This window comes from Centruroides vittatus, unplaced genomic scaffold, assembly GCF_030686945.1.
Source record: "Centruroides vittatus isolate TY-2023 unplaced genomic scaffold, ASM3068694v2 scaffold_520, whole genome shotgun sequence".
Classification (NCBI taxonomy): Eukaryota; Metazoa; Arthropoda; class Arachnida; order Scorpiones; family Buthidae; genus Centruroides; species Centruroides vittatus.
In genome coordinates this window covers 426,062-447,142 of record NW_027122712.1, presented here as the reverse complement: position 1 = coordinate 447,142, position 21,081 = coordinate 426,062, and the positions used below count along the sequence as shown (strand labels likewise).

Genomic DNA, 21,081 nt, shown 5'->3' with positions numbered 1-21,081 from the left:
TTCCAAGACCATTTCATTACTCTTTCACACTTGTTTGCTACTAGTAAAACAATTGTTGACTAAAGAAATTATCAGATGCAATAAAAATATGAACGTTGTTTTGCTTTAAATATGTTTGTGGTCAAATGATAAAAATGTATAATTTATATATATTCTTTTCTTCAAAACTATTATACTTTTGTACAGGAAAGTTTATTCATATTGATAATGATAGTTCATAGTGAAATACATTAATTTATTTTCATAGTTTTAGAAGTTATTAGGTTTGATCAGGTTATTCTGCATTGTTTTACTTTGGCATAGCAATCATGAAGATCTATGAGATCTAAATTCCTGATACCATTCTCCATTGATAGTCACCATTTGTCATATGTAAATGTAGTTAAGGAAAGCTGAAATATTCATTCATTTGTATTTTTAGTTTCTAAATTGTTAAGTCTGGTTTGAGTAAAATAATCAAAAAAGTAAATCAAACAAAGTCTAAAAATAGCTCTTTATGAGATAATTAAATCCTTATGTCTCTTTGGTGTAGCCAAATTCCAAAAATTGGCCCTTTTTCTTAAAGTTCTTTTCAGCTGTTTGCTAGAACAAACTTTATAACCTGTATATGATATATATTTAGTAAATAGTTTAATTGTATTATGATAGTACAACTATGGAATTGTGAGAGAATAAAAAAAGTGTGAAGAAGGTATGGGAATTGAAGTTGAAGATTGACAAAAAGAGAGGTGGGCTATGCAACATATACTAATTATACATCAGCAAATAACTTTTTATTGGCAATATGTTTTATGTCATATATTTTTAACCTTTTTAGTAAAGACAAGAACATAAATTAAATACTATCTGATAAAATAAGATCATGTAAAATACTATTTTGTTCAAATGGATTTTTTTAATTGAATTTTGTAAATTACTCGGCGGTGCAGGAAATATGTTTTAAAGTTATTATATCTAGTAAAGTTTTTCTGGTTCTCAATTTAGTTTTTTTCTACATAAGAATAGTCTAAAATCCAAGCATAATATCATAGCACAATAGTGTTAACAAATAGATTGTTAATTTTTATTTTGTATATAGAGGGTTAGAAATTGGCTTGATATAACAGATATTTGTATTGTTAACAAAGTTAACAAGGAAACATCAGCCAAAAAGTTATTTGAATTAATGCGTGATAAAATGGAACTGCTAAATAGCTATAGGCTAAACCTGATTGGAAGAGAGTTATTTGATTGAAGTGAATGAGCTCATTCAAAATTAAAATGTTTAGGTCTCAGTCATGCATATGTACTGTACGGTATCTATTTGACAGTATTTATAAATGTAGGCTGCTACTGCATCCTAAAAAGTGACAGTTGACCATGTGTCCCTGGTTTTGCTGAAAAAAAATCTGGTTACCCTATTAAATAACACCACTGAAACCTTCTAGTTTGAAGGTTACCAACAAATAGATGCACCCTTCGCATCAATCAAATCAAAATTTTAGAAGCTCTGGAAATTTTTAAAGATGAACTAAAGGGAGAATGTATCAATTTTAAGGAGGAATTTATAAAATAAATAAGAAATCAATTAATTCACTTAAGATTTATAAAAAATGTACATGTTAATTTTTATTTTAAATTTAACATTAATATTACATGTGAATTTTGTTGCATACTTGTTTTAATGTTTACAGTTAGGAGAATTTTAATATTTAAACTCAAACGTTCTAATTATATCAAACATTTTTTGACCTGACACAGATCCTAAGGAGATCAAAAACGTTTGTCATAATGTATTTAACTGTTACTTCTGTGGCTGGTGAAAATGGATAAAACATAGACTTGAAAATGTGTATATTTTCTTCATTGTCTTAACTTCGAAATAGAATATATCCAGAGTTATGTAACAATAATGTATTTAAATTAAATTATATTTGCTGGTATAGTTTGAAGGTTTTGTGGTGTTATTTAATAGTCTATAACCAGCTTTGGAAAATTTAGAACTGGTCACCCTAATTAAGAGAATTGATGCTGTTAAATTTTGGTTGTTAAAGGTTGATTGGTTGGGAAGATAAAGGGGGGTCATGTGTCATATCTCAAGTAGGGTTGGATATAATGATAATTTTACTCATAATTAACATTTTCAATTTTTTATAAAACCCAACCCTACCATCAAAATTAAGCATTCTGCCATTTTATAATAATTAAAAATGTAAACAGTTTTTAAATAAAATACCATAACAGATGGTTCCACCAAAATTTAAATGTTGCTGGATTTTTGACAAAGCTTAAATATAGTAGAAACTCAATTATCCAAAATGGTTTTCCAAAAATGAAAAATTGCAATACACATACCACACAGTATAATACACAGTCCAAATTCTGCTATAGCTGGAAATTACTATGTCATCTGTTGATTGTAGTGCTGTGAAACTAGGTCAATGCATATAAGTAACATTATATTAGATTTTAAGTAAAATAATTTAATTTCAAATACGGTAATTTCATTACAATATTCATAGTTCATGAAACTTAAAATGCTGAGTGCTTGATGCACCCAAAACACAAACAAGTTTCTGGATTATATGAAATATATGTGACTCCTAGCCTCTTCAAGTTTGGATAATTAAGTTTCCACTATATATATATTTTTCCCAGTTATTTATATATCTTTTAGACACATTAGATAGCTTAGAGCATTTATTTCAAAATATTTTAAAATGTATTTCCTATATTTTGTTAATTAAGTCATAAATTAATATAACCAAAGTTAATTATTTAAAATGGAAATTACTTTTAATATTTATAATATAGGAAACAATCTTCACTAATGTTGCATTTATAACGTATATTGTAATTTAATAGAGCATACTATACATTTAACAGGCAAATGTAAGCAAATAAATAGAATTGGATTACATCTGAAATATAAAATTCCTCATAGAAAAATTTAACTGAATATGGTGATCTTGGATATGTACTGTACTTTGAAGCCAACTTAAAAAAATTTTATATTAAAACATTCATACTTTGCTTTAAATTATATTATATTATATTTTTCTGAATTTTATTTTATTAGTTTTTTTCTGCAGTTTTTGTTCTAATGTCAAATAAATGATTGAAATGAAATATGAGTTATTTCTTTTTATGCTTTGTTAAATATTATTTATCATCACACTCATACATTTTTTTATAAGTAAATAAAAGATTTAATTTATAAACAACTGATACAGCAAAATGGAATTTAAAGAAAAATTATCGTGGAATAAATATACATCAGAATTATTCACTTAGTCTGTTAAAATTTAAATATTTATCATTTAAATTTAAATTCCTATTTATTAATATTTTAAGTTTATAAATGTAAAATGTTAGTAGAAATTGTATCATCAGTAAAATATGAAAATGTGTTTTTTTATTGAAAATTTATAAATGAAATTTTGTCAGAATTTGCTTAAAACTGTTAATTATGAATTAAAAATTTTGAAAGAAAAAAACAAAAACTGAAAATCTAAATTCCAGACTCAATATCAAGATCCATAATTTTGACAAGTGAGAAAATATTGTTATTTTGTCCATAATAATTATAATTGTTGCTCATTATTGTTTTTAAGAATTATGTATAATAAATATAAATTTCAACTATACATCTTGTTTTTGTTTGGAACAAAATTTTTTTTGTTGTTGACAATATATGTGCTATATAAACAAAAAACTTTTATTAGATAGACTAGTTGAAGACTAGAATTGGTTCCAAAATTAGTGATAAAGTTGTTAATTGAAGATTATTCTTATAAATTTTAAATATTTTATACCATTTTGTTGTACTTTATTATAATAATAAACAATGAAGTAACAAAAACATTTACATGATGACAAAATATAGCAGTGAAATGAATAAGTGAAGTATTTTTTCCTTTGTTATTACAGTGTATTATATGTTCTATTGCATTACATTTTATATAAAGGAAATCTGTATTCCAAATAGCAAAGGTGTGAGATATTTCAAAACTAAAAATTTCCCTGAAAATTGTAACACATTAGAATTAGAACACAAAAAATTCTATAAATCAATTAATAATTATCACTATAAACTCTCTTCTAACCTTTGTATCCAGTACTTCCTTTACTATCCAAAAACAAACGTTTTCGGCCTCACTCAAGGTCTGCTTCAGGTTAATCGAACAAAAGAACAAACGAGAACTGGCTTCCAAATTATTTGAATTAATCCTCGAGGAACTTTTAGTTTTAAAATATATTTGAACCTAATTTTGAATATACGCGTGCGCTATGTAGCGTTGCCGTTTTCGTATTCTTCGCATACGTAACGCCATGCGTATGAAAGGGCGTTGCCGTCCTTAACCTGAAGCAGACCTCGAGTGAGGCCGAAAACGTTTGTTTTTGGACAGTAAAGGAAGTACCGGATACAAAGGTTAGAAGAGAGTTTATGGATTAAATAAACCGGTAGTCAGACTAGTGGATTGGGTAATAATTATCACTGTATAGTTTGAAAAATTTTCATTAAATCATACAAATAATTAAATAGATCTACCATATAATTTGCTGCACAACACCTAACTGATAAATGAAAGTACATATTTTTAAAATTAAAAGCATGCTTTAATAGAAGCATATGACATCATTGTAGGATAGCACATGCAAAGAGGTTGTCACAAACATCATAAATGACCTATTTTTTGCATGGGGTGCTAATTAATGGACTCCTTGACATCCAAAAATACAAAATTTCTTTATAAAAGTTAATAATACAACTGTTTATTGGTGTTACAGAAAAGATTTATTTATGTAAGTACTTTTGAAATTTTATAACTGTCCTCTTCAAACAATTGTATCATACCCAGAGAACAGAATGCTACTATTTAAAAAATGGAATACAAATGGTAAAGAACATTTTTCAAATTTGTCTCTTGTGCACAGGCATGGAATGTAATTGAAATGTATAAAGTTACAAAATTTTTTAACACCTGCAGTAAACAATGAAATAAATCTAATAAAAATTTATGCCAAACCAAAATACAAAAGTAAATTAACACAAAGCAATGCCATTAATGAAGCAATATGCTTTTTATTGCAAAATACACAATCTTAGAAGCTTAAATAGCATTATCCACAATTTTGGTATGTGAAGTATGGAGGACTTGCACAGCAACTTTGATGCAATGAGACTCCCAGATAAATAGTGTTCTTTGATCCCCACAACATCTTAGGAGCAAAGTTTGTGACCAAAGCAGATCAAATTTACCCTTTAGTCAGCTCTGTTATATACTTATTATTTGCTACATCATTATGATCCTCCCCAAGATGGAGGTGGAGCATTCTGGCAGTTGCCCAATCTACAACAGCTTGGACCTAGTTAGTGAATTTCATAAGGGAAATAGAATAAACCCCAGATTTTTCAGTGTGTGACATTGTCTCTATCATTGCACAGGATCCTGTGCAATGTGGGCTGCAGTGTTAGTGGCAATAAGTAACTGTATTTCTTAAAAACCTGGCAAATACAGATAAGGAATGGTAGGTATCACAAAATCCACTACTTACAATACAAGAAAGCAACATGCCTTTGACCCAGTTGACAAGGTGGATAAACTTGGCTGGATAGTATCCAATTTTGCAAACTTCTAGTATAACATAGGAAAAGCTCTTCATCCCTAAGCAATTGGATGGGAGGATATGAAAAAGCTCTGCATATAAGCACTGTAATTGCCAAATTTTTGTACCTGGGTTGTTTGAAAAGTTACAGAAGCAAAATATTTTTATAATGATAAGAGTTGTATAGTTTTTTCCCTTTGTTTTTTGAAAACAATTTAAGAAATGCACCAACTTTTTTCAAAAAGATATTTTTATGATGTTTCAAAATATATTTGGCATTAATATTTTTTATTTTATAATAAATCTAGAAAAAAAAATAAAGGAAAATGATGTTTATAGAATGATGATAAAACTCCTATTTAGCTATTTAATCAATAAAATTCATAAAAAAAATTTTCAATACAGCTTATTAATTTGCACGCTTCTCTTGTAAAGGAAATGAGTGAATATTTCATTTTAATTTAAGCTGACACACAATTTTATCCATTAAATAGTATCAGAAAGCAGTTTGAAATAAAAATGGATTTTTTTTTTTTGTTCCTTATAAAGCTCTGTTTTGATTTTAATTTTTTTTAATAAAAATCAAAACTATGGCTTAGTAACCAAGACAGACTTGTCCTTACTGCATGGTAAAACAATACTGACTGATTTAAGCTCATAACAGTGTAAATAGGCATTGATGTAACATGTGACTGAATTGATTAGAAATAAAGTAAGCAATGTTCCAATTTTACTTTTAAAACACGAGGTCCTGCAATTTTGCTAATCTCAATTAATATCCATAGGCATAGTTATGCCCTACAGACTGCATACAGCCAAGAGACTATTTTATTTTTGTGAGTGTTGCTGTAATATTATTTTCTATACCATAGATTTTCCTGGAATTGCTTTAATTTTCCCAAAACTTTGTTTGTGCAATTGGACATATATCATACTGTTTTTATGGATCAAAAACTGCATTTGACTCATAGTATGTTCAAAAGCAGAAAGTAACGTGTTGGGAGAAACGTTCAGTATAGGTTGTCCTTCATGACTGCTAATTTAGGAACACTCCTGCAGTAGATGTTGGTTTTGAGATAGCCCTACAATAAAAAATTGTATGATGTCAGATGAATGAAATTGTCATTCAAGAATAAACAGCTGACCACTCTTCAGTTAAGTGATTTTTCAGAGTGCTTCATATTGCATAAAAATTGGCCTTTCAAAACAGGTAAAACTGAATCACACTGCAGATCTTCCACATTATGAAATATGGCTGCTGATAAAAATTTTAAAATTGAATAAATTCTGTTCTATTTGGTTTGATTTATCAGTCTGAACAAGTTGTCTATAATAATTGATCAAATTCAGTTTAAGAAGTCTTATTAATAATAAAACTTCTTAAACTGAATTTGATCAATTACTATTATATAGGCAACATATTTAGAATTATTATATAATTCTATTATTTATACTTATATGGTATTTATTTTAACAGTAAGGAATTTTTTATTAAGAATGTTATTTATATGCTTTGCATCTAAAATTATCAAAAAGATAAAATTCTATTAACCTTGAGCCACTTTTCCAGAAAAATTTTTGAAACGACTTTCCTGTATGCACAAGAAATTCTGAAATTTGAATATTAAAATGTGTTCAAGATTTATTTTGTTTTTCATTGTAAACATAGTAATTTATATTTAAAAATTATTTTAATTACTTATTAAATGGTATATTTTAATTATATAAATTAAAATTTAATTGAAGTACTGGTCTTGCAATCATTGCAAGACTAGTACTTCAATGAACTACTAAATCTTGTATATAGATATGTTAAAAATAGCTAATTTTATATCAGAAGACATGATTTTTAATACATTATATACAACTTTTAAATAGAATAATATAAAAATGAATCATATCTAAATTTTTCAAATATACTTATTCATATATCCTAATTAGTGTTTTTGAAACAAAAAGATATATATAAAAGTCAAAATGGTATTAAAAATATAATTATATAACATTATTATAAATACTATTATATAATTATATTTTTATTTACAATAAAATTTTATTACTTTTAATTAAAGTATGAAAGTGTTGACAGACTTTGTTATGAAATAGATATGAGGACAATTGAATCCATTAAAAACAAGAAAAATGATTTATACAGCAATGAAGTTAGTTTTTAAATTGAAATATGAAAAATATTTTTGGCTAATATAAGAGTTGCACAGAATTCCTGTCTGAAAAAATTTTTTTATTTAATGATGAATTGCAGAAAAAATTTGATTTATGATACAGTTTATTTTAAAAATCATTACTTTAATAAATACTTGGAAAAGCTTAACAAGTAAGATTATCAATTCTAAAAGCTGTTTAATTTTCATTTTTTCTGCTTTCTGTGAAAAAGTAATAAATTGAAAGTTTTCATATAAAAGTAATAATTTATACTGTTTGAAATAAAAAAAAAATAGATTTTTTCAATGCTTTTGTTTAGTTCTTATATTGTAACAAGTGACAATAAGCAAATAGAACAAAACAGTTAATATATTAAACAGATAACCAAATCTCAAGCGTAATTAATTAATTAATGCTTTTAGTTCTTTAGATATTATTTTATTAATGTTTATTGTGACTACAATTTATTAGTAGGAATTATTACATGGATTTAACTGACTCAAGCATAGTATTCATTAATCCTGCACATTATACAGAAATGTCACGTTATTTTTGAATTTGGTACCATTTCATAATTGAAGATTCTGTTGTCATCAATTATGGTCACCAGATAGCTACTATATTAATAGTATAGAATTACAAAACTAAAGTTTTAGATATACAGTATTTCATTTATTATTTAATCAAACAACTTTTAAAATTCGAAGCTCTTAATTTTAATAAAATGTTTAAGCATTTATTTGTTTTGCATATTTTACTCAAAATTGAAACTGCTTAAACTACTATTTTAAAAATATATTAAATCTTATACTATATGAAGCTTTCGAGATAAAATAATTATCTATTTTTCTGTCTTGGCTCTTTATCTGCTTATTAGATGAACACTAAATGACTTTTTAACTAAAATATAAAAACTTTTGATCTCTTGATTTTCATCAGTATAATAGTACTGTACACTTAATAGGACAATATTAAGTTAAGATTAAAATTCAATAATCTTCTTTAACACTTACAAATATTTCCCTTTACACATTCAAAGTTTCTTCCTCCCCTACTCATGAATTACATCATCTACAATTGAATACCATTCCAGTGATACACATATATTCATATTTAAATTAACCAAATTTACATTTTTATATCTCAGTTTTCTCTTTACTATAAATATTCTTTTATTTTCCTTTTTTATTATATCTTTTAAATACTGTAATACTAAAATTTCATTATCTTGTCCTATTTCACAATTATATTCTTGTTGATGTTTTAACTTTAATCTATTAAATATTTTTTTACTCTAGTTTTCAGTAGTCAACTCATTTCTTTTATATAAATTTTATTATTATTATTAGCACTACATCTTAATTCATGTACTACTACTGTTGAATTCATTTTTTTTCTTCATTACTTTTTATTGTTATAAATTTTAATTTATTAATACCCAACTCGTACCACCTTATATAAGCAGCCTTGTTTAAAAGAATCTAACTAACGTTTTCGATCGTGTTTAACGACTTTCTTCAGGTTAAAACATCGAAAAAATCGAACATAAGAACGTTTAGCAGTAACGACCGCTCGTTTGGAACGTCTTTAAAACGTTCCAAACGAGCGGTCGTTACTGCTAAACGTTCTTATGTTCGATTTTTTCGATGTTTTAACCTGAAGAAAGTCGTTAAACACGATCGAAAACGTTAGTTAGATTCTTTTAAACAAGGCTGCTTATATAAGGTGGTACGAGTTGGGTATTGATAAGTCACGCAGTCAAAGATGAGCTTTAATTTATTAGTTAATATAAGTTTAGTTTAAATTCTACTTGTTTAAACTTTTTGTTTTTCAGCTAATTCTTTAATATATGGGAATCTATATTAAATTTTCCCAACAATATATCAAAATGAAACATAAATTAACAAAACTAATAAGACTCCTGTCAGTTACAATTATTGTGTATTTTAATAAAATATTTTTAAACAAATGCTTTGTTGTCACTTATATTATCTTAATGTTACAGTGAAATACATTGAAGATGGCAGGAGCAGAGTACAATTACAACAATATTCCTGCAAAAGTATTAAATATTTCTAGCAGAAATTTGTTGTACAAGTTACTTAATCCTCTAATGGAGATACCCACAGAAAGATTCCTGTGCAAAGACTATCGTGGACTGGCAGAACTTATGGACTTTGATTATATGACAATTAGAAGTTTTGAAGCTACTGGAAATCCAACCAAAAAACTTATTGAAGAATGGGAATTGCTACCAAATAGTACTATAGGAAATTTATTAGAAATGCTTAAACAGATTGAAAGATATGATGTAATTGATGATATTGAACCACTGATTGGTAAGTTATTGACAAAAGTATTAAAATATAAATTGCTTAATTATATAAAATGAAATTTAAAAGTTTCTTTTCTAGCTTAAAAATACAGTTTTAACAATAAGATTTTGATATTTTAATATTACATATTAAACAATAAAATTGCTAAAAGTTATATATTCAAATAAATTAACATTAATTACATATTATTGATTAAATTGTGATAAATTTTAATGACCACTAAATTTTAATTTATTTAGATTTCAATTACATATCTATTCTACATATGATTTTAAACTATTGTGTAAAATTTCAAATTGAATTATATTCAATTAAAAAAATGATAATTGTTACTTTGTTATAAAAAACTTCATAACAACTATCAGTATATTTAATAATTTTAAATATCAATATAATGTGTAATAAACACTAATATAGTGGTGCCTCATACTTCAAATTTAATTCATGCCAGGAGGCCATTTGAAATCCGAATCAGTTTTTCTTATTAGAAATAATGGAAAGTGAATTAATCCATTCCCGGACCTTAAATAATACTCATTTTGATAAATTTAAAACAACAAATACACATAATTTAAGGAAAAATGACAATTAAATACCCTAATAATAAATTAAAACAAGAAAACAATAAATAAAATATGTAAATACTGTTATAATAAAATGAAAATTGTATTTACTGATTGCACATCGTCTACTTTGGCAGTTTAATCCTAGTTCACAAAGCATAAATCATTAGTATAGAAATGCAAAACTTTGTAAATTTTACGACTATTTTGTTGACAGTAATACTGATTGATTTAATATAACACAAATACATGATGAAATATACTGGTCTTGATATAATTTCATATACTGAATTATCATTATAAAATTTATTTGTGGTAATTAACACATTGATTTGCATGATGTTTTTTGAATTATATATGGTTGCACTGGCTGCAATGTGTAGTAGTAAAATAGTTCATTTTATTTAAATAGTAGATGTGATAAATTACAATTTTGTTTTTTTAGATGTTAGATTCTCTCTCTCAGAATGGCAGGATTTTTCTGTAAAACATTTTCTCTGAAGAGGTACAATTGTGACTGCAAGGTGTTTGATTCTAGCCTCTTTTTTCATCCATGGTTTGGTTAGCTCTTCACTTAAATAAATGAAGAAATGATTTCTCTACATTTACTTTGAATGTCCAACAAGCAACTGATAATATTTCTGCTTGGAATGTGACAAGGTGATCGACTAGCAGGTTGCACAAAGTAGCAATGATTATTTATTTCTCTAATAATTATTTTTGGAGAAATGTATGGATTTTCTGAAACAGACCACAGGTAAAAACTAAAGAACAAAAATAGAATGTATGCTACATAAAGACAAAATTCATATACACATGAAATATAAACATGACTTTCCTTATTGTAGATACCACACATAGTCACAAAGTTTTATAAAATTGACAATAGTTTGAATTATTCCACAAACAAAAATAATTCCAAGATAATTTTTACTTGTTATAACAATCTTGGCAACAGCATAGGAAAGTACTAAAAAGAACAGCAAGATAGTGCAATGAGGAGAAAAATAAGAATAAGAAAAATAAGAATTGACAAACTCGCATCATAAAAATAGGTTCTAGAGTTAAACATGATTGCTCTATCCACTACATTTGCATTGACAGACTTTTAATAAATATGATGCATATTTTAAAAAATAAATAATTCAGGACTTTGAATTGGTTTTTTCTTTTTAGTACATAAGGTTTTGGTACAAGATAAGAGTTTTACCATTTACATCTTTACCATTTTCATGCTTTACTATAAGTTGATACTACAACCTTCTTCTTTAACTTCAAAAAGTAAAGATTATATTAGATAGAGCAGAAAGTATTCGTGTATTTTTTAACAGCTGTGGTTACTTAAACTAAATATGTGATTTAACTATAACAGTTGTGAAATTTAACACATTTTTGCTAATGTGAGATTTATAACAAAACACAATCAAAATAAAGCAAGAAAAAAGAACCAAAAACATATGATTGTAATATAAGAGCCAGAACAAGAGATGACTTCGGCTCACAACAGATTGATTTATGCTTTGAGCATTTTTTTTCATTGCGTGCCCAATTCAGACTTTGAAGCATCATTTGACAAAGCAAATTTTTGCCATATTTGTTGTTGTGTAGCATTCAAACTATGAAGTGTTTGAAGTACAAGGTACCACTGTATTTTGTCATGGTTCTAATGAACAATTTTATTTTTTTCTTTTATATTGCACATCTGATGAATAAGTGTCTGAATGATATACATTTATAGTGTATAGTGATTAATCATCATTTGCTAGCAGTATAGCACTAGTAGTTTAAATTGTTAAAATTTCTTATTTCAATTAAATGCTAGCTGTTGTTAAAGACTACTACAAATAACACCAGATGAAAATTTTATATTATGAATAAATGTTTAAAAATTAAACAAATTAGTAGATTTCGTTGAGATCAAGGATGTGTATTGAAAAAGTATTTTAATTTAGATTAATTTTTTTTTAGTTTGTTAAACAAACTTGTGTAAATTTATTATCTAATTTTACTTTATTAGAACGTGATGTAAAATCTTTTGTGATGAGGAAACAAAGATCACTTGAAGCACCAGTCCAAGTAGCTGAAGGTTAGTATATTTTTAATTTTAAATTCAAAAAATATTAAATAAGTAGTATACATTAACTTCATATTAATTAAGTTAGCTTATATTAAGTAATAATCAAATTGATTGATTTTTGATTTTAGTATCTTCAGGTTCAAGATATATAACAGAGTATGAAGATGAGGATGTTTTAACAAGAGATGATGTTTATATTCGCCAAAGCAGTAATATTTTATGATATTTTGCTTATAAATAGTTTATTGTATTATTAATGATAATATAAATGTATAATAATTTTTAATTTGCAGCCAATGGAGCTGAAGTGGCATATTTTGATGCTTATGTCTGTTTTGCTGAAGAAGATTCAGATTTTGTTTATAAACTAGCTGAATACTTAGAAAGTCCTGAAATTGGAATAAAATTGTGTATCAGAGAACGTAATCTTTTGGCTGGTGTTGATATATATGAAGCACTTGTACGGATAATTGAAGAAAGGTTTATAAAATTTTTAAGTTATTAAGTTAAATATATAATTATTTAAGTTAGAACAGCAATTATAAGAAACAAATTCTATTATCATCATATTTCACTTTTATATAAAATTGTCCAAATTGCATTGACAGACCTTTAATAAATATGATGCATATTTAAAAAAATGAATAATTCAGGACTTTGAATTGGGTTTTATTTTAGTACATAAGGTTTTGGTACAGGATAAGAGTTTTTTTTCCTTTGATTTGCTTACATTTTTTTCTCTCTATATATTTTCTTACTTTAGTTACTGTATTGTTTGTACTATAGAAGTTTAGCAGATATTTGATTTAATATACTTTTATAATACACAGTTTGATATTTTCACTGCTTTTGATCTTTAATTGATGCAAAAAATAATGTGCCATTTTTCAGGTTAACAAAGTATTTTTAAATCTTTTATTAATTAATTAAGTAATTTCAAACAATTATAAAGACAGCTCTAATTGGTTGTGAATGTTACAACCAATTGGAGCTGTACATTCTGCATTGCAAGAATACTTGAAGGTTAAAAAAAAAAGAAAAAAATTATATGATTACATATTTCAGATAACTGTTTTGTTGTTGTGAAAAACTTTATCCTCATAAATATCATTGAATATTGAAATCATAATAAAACATTAAAATAATGGTATCTCAAAAGTCAAAAAAATTGGATGGATCAACCTTTATAAAAGATAAATTAGGAGACATGTAGTTTTGATTTAAATTGGAAATGAAAAAAATCCATAAATAATTATTGAGTTTTTTAGCATTATCAAGTCAAGGATTATTTTTAAAAAATATAATAAAAATTATAGTGCATTATTTTCATACATGCATGTATATATGAAAATGTTACTCAATTTAATATAATAATGAAAAAATTTTAACTACTTGTTAAATATATATTATCCAGTGATTGAAGCTGATTTTGTGTAAACATTATGAAATTTGTTGTTTTAATGGTAATTTTGGAAATACTGTTTAAATTAAAATGAATACATAATCTCTATCTTGTTTATCATTATTTGCTCTATTTTAAATCTAGGGCCATTGTATTTTCCTATCATATAAAAATGTAATTGTTTATGGAGATTAAAAAAATAGAATTAATCCATAAATTGTTTCAGAGAAAATTTGATTAATTGACATTTATCATTTTGAACTTTATTAAATTAAAATGCTTTACTTTAGAGTTAAATATAAAGGATGCCTCACTTGAATGTCCATGATTTTAATTATTTTTTAAAGTAATCTATTGCAGATGTTGTAGTAAGAGTGAAAATATTTTGGTTATTGTCAAGTTTTATATGATGTGGTCTTACGAAAGACATGGTAATCAGATCTCAAAGGAACAGCTGTATTCCTTGATTGTGCTATTAATTAATTATTAAAATAATTACTAAGTAATTTGACAGGAAGTAGGCAGTTAGGCTGCCATCATTTGTTAATTATTGGATTAGTTGTAGTACTTGATTGAATTAGTTGTATTTATGATATTTATGATAATCAGATCATTTTTAGTGATCCTACTATTAAATGAAAAGTATACCTAGACATTCTTGAATAATGATTGCTGTATTAATGGTACTAATTAAATTCTGAGTAATCTATCAGGTCAGTCCATAAGTTCATGCGCATTTTTATGACCTTGAGAAAAATCTTGTTTTGCTGTTTAAAATGTCAGTCTAATGTGATAATTTTTACATCGAAGTGTTAAATTGGATCTCATTCATATAATACTGTTCAGAATTGTGAACATTTCAGTTGTTTACTTTCGTTAAAATGGAAGTAACCGACGAATATAAAAGACACGTTTTATACTTTTTATTTTTAAGTGGTGAGAATGCTACAAATGCAGCCAAAAAAATAAATACTGTACATAATCAAATCGTAATTAGTTCAAGGACTGCGCAGAAGTGGTTTGAAAGATTTAGAAACAATGATTTTAGTGTGGAGGATAAGGCTCGGACCGGAAGATCCGTCGTCGAAGTCGACGGATCTTCTGGTCCGAGCCTTATCCTCCACACTAAAATCATTGTTTCTAAATCTTTCAAACCACTTCTGCGCAGTCCTTGAACTAATTACGATTTGATTATGTACAGTATTTATTTTTTTGGCTGCATTTGTAGCATTCTCACCACTTAAAAATAAAAAGTATAAAACGTGTCTTTTATATTCGTCGGTTACTTCCATTTTAACGAAAGTAAACAACTGAAATGTTCACAATTCTGAACAGTATTATATGAATGAGATCCAATTTAACACTTCGATGTAAAAATTATCACATTAGACTGACATTTTAAACAGCAAAACAAGATTTTTCTCAAGGTCATAAAAATGCACACGAACTTATGGACTGACCTGATAGTATTAGATGTAATCATTAGGTGCTATCAAAAGAATACAGGTAGAAATATACTGATTTTTATAAATCCCATTTGAGTTCTGCTTATCAATTAAAGCAGCAAAAAAATTTTGAGTGAGTTTTATTTTCTTCTAAGAAACATTTAAAATTAAGGATATTCAAATGTGGTCATTCTGTAATCATAACATAAAAGTTTATAGTGATTATTTCTTATTGTTAGATTGGAAAAGAGAGAGAGAGAATGAATCTTTTGGCAAGCACCATTAAATGCATTTATAATTGTCATGCTCTAAACTGAAATTCTACTTCATTCATGAACTTTTTTACTCACCACAGTTTTGATTATTTAAAGTAATTTAGAAAAGCCAATAAAAATTTTAAAAGTTAATGTTTATGAAATGCATCATCTTCATATTGTTCATGTAAGATTCTTAGATTTGTGGAATTTTCACAAAAGCTTGTTGTTATATTAGTATGTTATTTTCAATCTTTGTTTGAAAACAAAGATTTTTTAATAACTTTATTAGAAGGGCATGAAACTGATGAAAACATATGCTTATTTATATTCAATATTCAGATTGTCATACTTAACTATCCAATAGATTACATTATGTTCATCCTTTCTATAATTCTATAAATGCTATAAAATATGTAACTTACAATTCTCTAGTCCTTTTAATTATTTAATCAAAATAAAGCAGATTATAAAATGCTTTTTTATGTCCAGGATGCTATCTAAATTGAATAGAAACAAAATAAAAAGTATAGAGAAAATATATGAAAAATGTGAAATCACTATTAATTTGACCATTTCTTGTAAATAACAGTTTATTTAATATTTTGATTATAATTTTTCTTTTTAATTAAAAGCATAATATAAATTTTGTATTTCTGTGGCTTTCATTGGGTAGAAAAAATTATTTTTTTTAGTAGTATTTCATAGAAAAAGTTAATTTTTTAATGGAATACCATTATTAGATCATCAGTGTTTAGTTTGTCGTCATCATTTTTTTTTTTTACATACAAACTATAGTTTGAATTTTTCATTAACTTGACCCAGACAACTGGATTATTTATTGGTTCTAACTATGCATTTAATTAGATTATTAAATTATATAATTTGGCCTAAAAGTAAGCAGTTAGGTTGCCATTTCTTAATATATAAATCTTATAGTGAAGACTGATCAGAGATCTAGGTAAAATTAATTAATTAAATTCAAAATTAATCTTTAATTATTAATATTAGCACAAGTTGATGGTCAAACCACTAACTTCAGATCAAATTCTATAATCTAATTAACTAATTTAGTTAATTATTTAATTTTTAATGAAAAGTTCCTAGCCCTAATATTTAAACAGTTTATTTTTATTTTGTTTATTTATTTATTTTTGAAATTTGGGGACGAGTTAATTTCAAATTTCCTATTTTTTATTTTTTTCAAATATTGATAATACTGTGTTGAAAATTCTATACAATGAAATATTTGATAGAAATTACGTATACCTAGCTGTTGAACCTACAAGACACATAATAATTAAAGTACTGCACAATCAGAAATATGCAGCAAGTAGAAAACAAATAACATCTGGCATTATTATCTATTTTTAAGCATTAAAAAAGGGAAGACCAGACTCTTGATAAAGATTATTATAAAAATAAAATTTTATAAATGTTGAAAACATTATACAATTTTATTTTTATTAACCAAACATCTTTTTAATTTAAACCTTTGGAAAGGTTTAAATTAAAAAGATGTTTGGTTAAAGTATACTATTAATAATGACATAGTAACAAAAATTTGAAAATATTTTACATCTGAAAATGGGTATTCTAATTCTGATACTAAATAAATAAAATATGACATAAAGGAAAAATATATATTTAGACAATTTACAATCTCTGAATATAAATATAGTTTTGAACACTGCTTGTCAATGTAAACATTTTATTTTACTAACTTTTTAATTTAATTCTAATTAATATTTGGTATTTAGTAAAAATTTAAAAAAAGTTCTTTAATCATTAGAATTTCTTGTTTTTATTAGATGCAGTAGAATGTTGATTATCCTTTCTCCTGAATTTTTAAACAGTGCAGAATGTAAATTTCAAACAAGATATGCAACTGGATTAGCAGTTTGTAAGTAATTCATTTTGTAAGTTGAGTCCTATGTTTGATGAATGTTCAGTTATTATCTTAAATAAAAGTTAATTTTCAACGTTATATATTAGTTACTCTGAAAGAATGTCATAAATAATCATAAGTGCAAATAAAGTGTATAAATTATACTACTATTAATTGTATTTACTTTAGAAAAAATTATATCAATGTACAGTATTTGGATTATTTTTTATATTAAGATTTACTTTTAAAAAGCTGTTTTTGATAAATGTTAAATCTTCAGGTTTCAATTTAAAGATTAAGAATATAGAGTAATCTTTTAGAATTTGTTATTCTGGAACATGCAATTCAACATTTTCTTAACATTAAATTTAAATGATTATTTCAAATTTTCAATTATTTCAGAAATAGAAGCCAATGAAGGCAAAAATTATCAGAAATAGTTTATAATTCTTTTGAATTTTAAAATTAAATCAGAGGATTACAAAAGTTTATGGGAAATGCACCTTAAACATTTTTTCCTTAAAATAAAATCAGATTTTTTAATATATAATATTACGAATTTAGTCTCTGTAATCCAAAAAACTTTTGGTAGACTAATCTCACAGCAATATGGTTTGCAAATTGATTTTATTTAGAACTACATCATATGCATTTCGGGTTGGTCTAATTTGTTCCAACCCCTCCTTAGTGCTAGAACAAATGAACAAAAGTCATTTTAAAACACGACATCAATGTATGACAATAACTAGTTTGAAAAAGGGGGGACTTACAATATATGTTGGTGTAAATTACAACATTATATTTAAATAGGTGGGAGGGCAAACCTTCCTCCCCTTGATTGGTATCCTAAAATTACAACTTTTGTATATATCATAATGTATGGTATCATAATGTAATGTATATATCATAATTTTAAATAAACATTGCAAACAACACTCATACTCACAAAGTAAAAAATATTTTCTCCACAGATGTACACATGTATAATAAACACTCTAAAAACAGCAAATGGTTAAAGCTGACAAACAAATGTATAGGTATAATGCATTCACGATGCATAAAATATTTTAACAAACTTCACAAAATTATTAAAAAATAACGACACTATTAGTTCACTTATACCGGGTTTAATTTTATTACAATAATAATCACATGATGAATTCCTTATTACGTATTAACTTATTTTAGCGCCATTTATTAAATTGTACCTTCGGTAATCAATTTCCATACCTTTCGAGTGATTAATTAAATTATTATTTTTTTGATTTCTTATTTCTATATGTTCTTTGAATTTTCTTTTATACATATCTTTTTCAACATGCAAAATTTTTATATTATTTTGGTTAATGTTACAAATTCGTAATATTATCTACTGTACAGCAACATTTATATTAAAGAATTTCTTAATATATTTTTTTTTTCTATTTTTCACTGAAATCTTATTATTTCCCATTTTATTTACTTATATTTTCCATTATTCTCTATAGAAATAGTTTCATATATGTACTGTGTCCTTAACTGCTCAATATTACTTTGATTTTTGTTGTTATTATTTAATTCTTAATTAATTTAAGGCTTAACGTAATTGGTCAAAGTGCACTAACATGCAAAGTGTCTGACAACAACGACTCCTCACACACATACACTTTCTATGAGTGTGAGGGACATTTGTTTATAAATGAAATTGCTTTTAGATAGTTGATTATAAACTTAGTAAAGAGTAATCAGCTAAATTTTTTTTACTTTACATCTTTAACAGGAAAACTGATTTTAGTCAGTTCTTATTCCAACTTCAAATTTCTCATGTTTCATATGAAAATTAGAATGAAAGCAAGAAATAATACTAGTAATAAATACTCAAGAGCAAGAAACACTGCACACAAGCCAGACCCAAGCTTATATTGTAAAATAAACACACGATGCACACATAGAATGCAATTCTTTTTAAATTGGAGAAGAATCTAAAATTTTAAATATGTAAACAAAATACTTGAATTTTTTTAAAGAATATTTATTAAGATTTTAAACCATTCTGTATTAAGCTAAATCACAGATAAAGTTATTGACATTTTTGTTTTTTTGTTAATAATAATATAAGCTATACTTACTGTATATATTTCAATTTGTAAAATTTTGTTTGTTTAGCTCAACGTCAACGTAAATTGATACCATTGATGTACAAGCCTTGTCCTATGCCTACATTATTGAAATATGTTTCCAAAGTTGATTTTACTAAGCCTGATGTTTATGATTGGATTTGGAAGAAACTATTGATTTCAATCAAAGGAACACTTAATGACAACATTGCATTGCCATCTCCTACATTCTGCCACCCTTTATATTTGGCTTCTCAGACATGCTATCCAAATTTCACTCATCAGAGTCTTCCAATGTTGACTCTACCTAATCGAAGTAGATCAAGAAGTATGAGTCCACAACCAAGCACTACAACTTCATCCTCTCTGGCAGCGTCCACATCATCTCTTTCAATTTCTTCAGCAACTAATACCGTTTCTAAAAGTGTTTCTCCAGTTCACAGGCGTAGATGGTTAACAAAATTTTCTGAAATATTTAGTTCGTCGTCATCTCATAGTAATTCTGGAAACACTTCCAGTGGCTTTCATAGTCAGAGTGATTCTCATCTAGTTTCTAGTGATATTGTAGAGCAAATGGTTTAAAACAACATAGATCAAACGACTTTTAATTTCACTAATTGCCAAACTTTATATATAATGCTTGTTAAACATTAAATTAATGTTAATGAACATTATAAAATCATATATTTCATATTAAAGATTTTTATATGAAAACATTTTTAATATTTTTAATTGTAAATATTGGAATGACATTCCTTATATGAAAATGTTATGTAAAAGAATTTATAAAACTTATACATTTCAACTAAACTGTTAAATTGTTAATATATGGTTTACATAGTTTATAATAACATTTTACAAATATATTTATAAAATATACATTTATATAGCCATTAAATGCAAGCATTTTTAAATGTTTCAATTTAACATTTTGTTGTTTTGTAAGAAGAAAAACATTTAAATTTTTTATAAATCATCTAAAAATTTTATGGCTTTATTAGAGAAAGAATACATAATAATTTTCAATACAATATGTAGCTGTATAATAAAGTTTTTAAATATTACATAATTTTATCAAATTTTTAAGCAGAATTTTATACTTTTATAGAATAAAATTATATAAATCTGTTTAATGTAAATATTTTTGTAAACAAATATAAGATGTATATTATCATCATGATAAATAAATAATTTTACAATTTGTTTTAGAAACTAGAACTTTTGTAATTTTGTGATTCTTTCTTTCTAATTAACATTCTCATATTTTA

At 25.5% G+C, this 21,081-nt stretch overlaps 1 protein-coding gene across 2 annotated transcripts in view; it reads left to right on the top strand.

The window, feature by feature from the left end:
• LOC136989387 (myeloid differentiation primary response protein MyD88-A-like) overlaps positions 1-20,898 on the top strand; it is a 60,728-nt gene extending 39,830 nt beyond the window's left edge. Inside the window, exons 2-7 of one of the 2 annotated variants that reach the window (XM_067287506.1) lie at positions 9,758-10,091; positions 12,669-12,737; positions 12,857-12,937; positions 13,022-13,208; positions 17,641-17,732; positions 19,863-20,898. In XM_067287506.1, the coding sequence (XP_067143607.1) occupies positions 9,773-10,091; positions 12,669-12,737; positions 12,857-12,937; positions 13,022-13,208; positions 17,641-17,732; positions 19,863-20,395 (1,281 nt within the window). In that variant the 5' untranslated portion in view covers positions 9,758-9,772 and the 3' untranslated portion in view covers positions 20,396-20,898. The remainder of the gene's footprint in view (positions 1-9,757; positions 10,092-12,668; positions 12,738-12,856; positions 12,938-13,021; positions 13,209-17,640; positions 17,733-19,862) is intronic. The other variant, XM_067287505.1, reaches the window with a different exon arrangement.
• Positions 20,899-21,081: the final 183 nt, after the last annotated feature.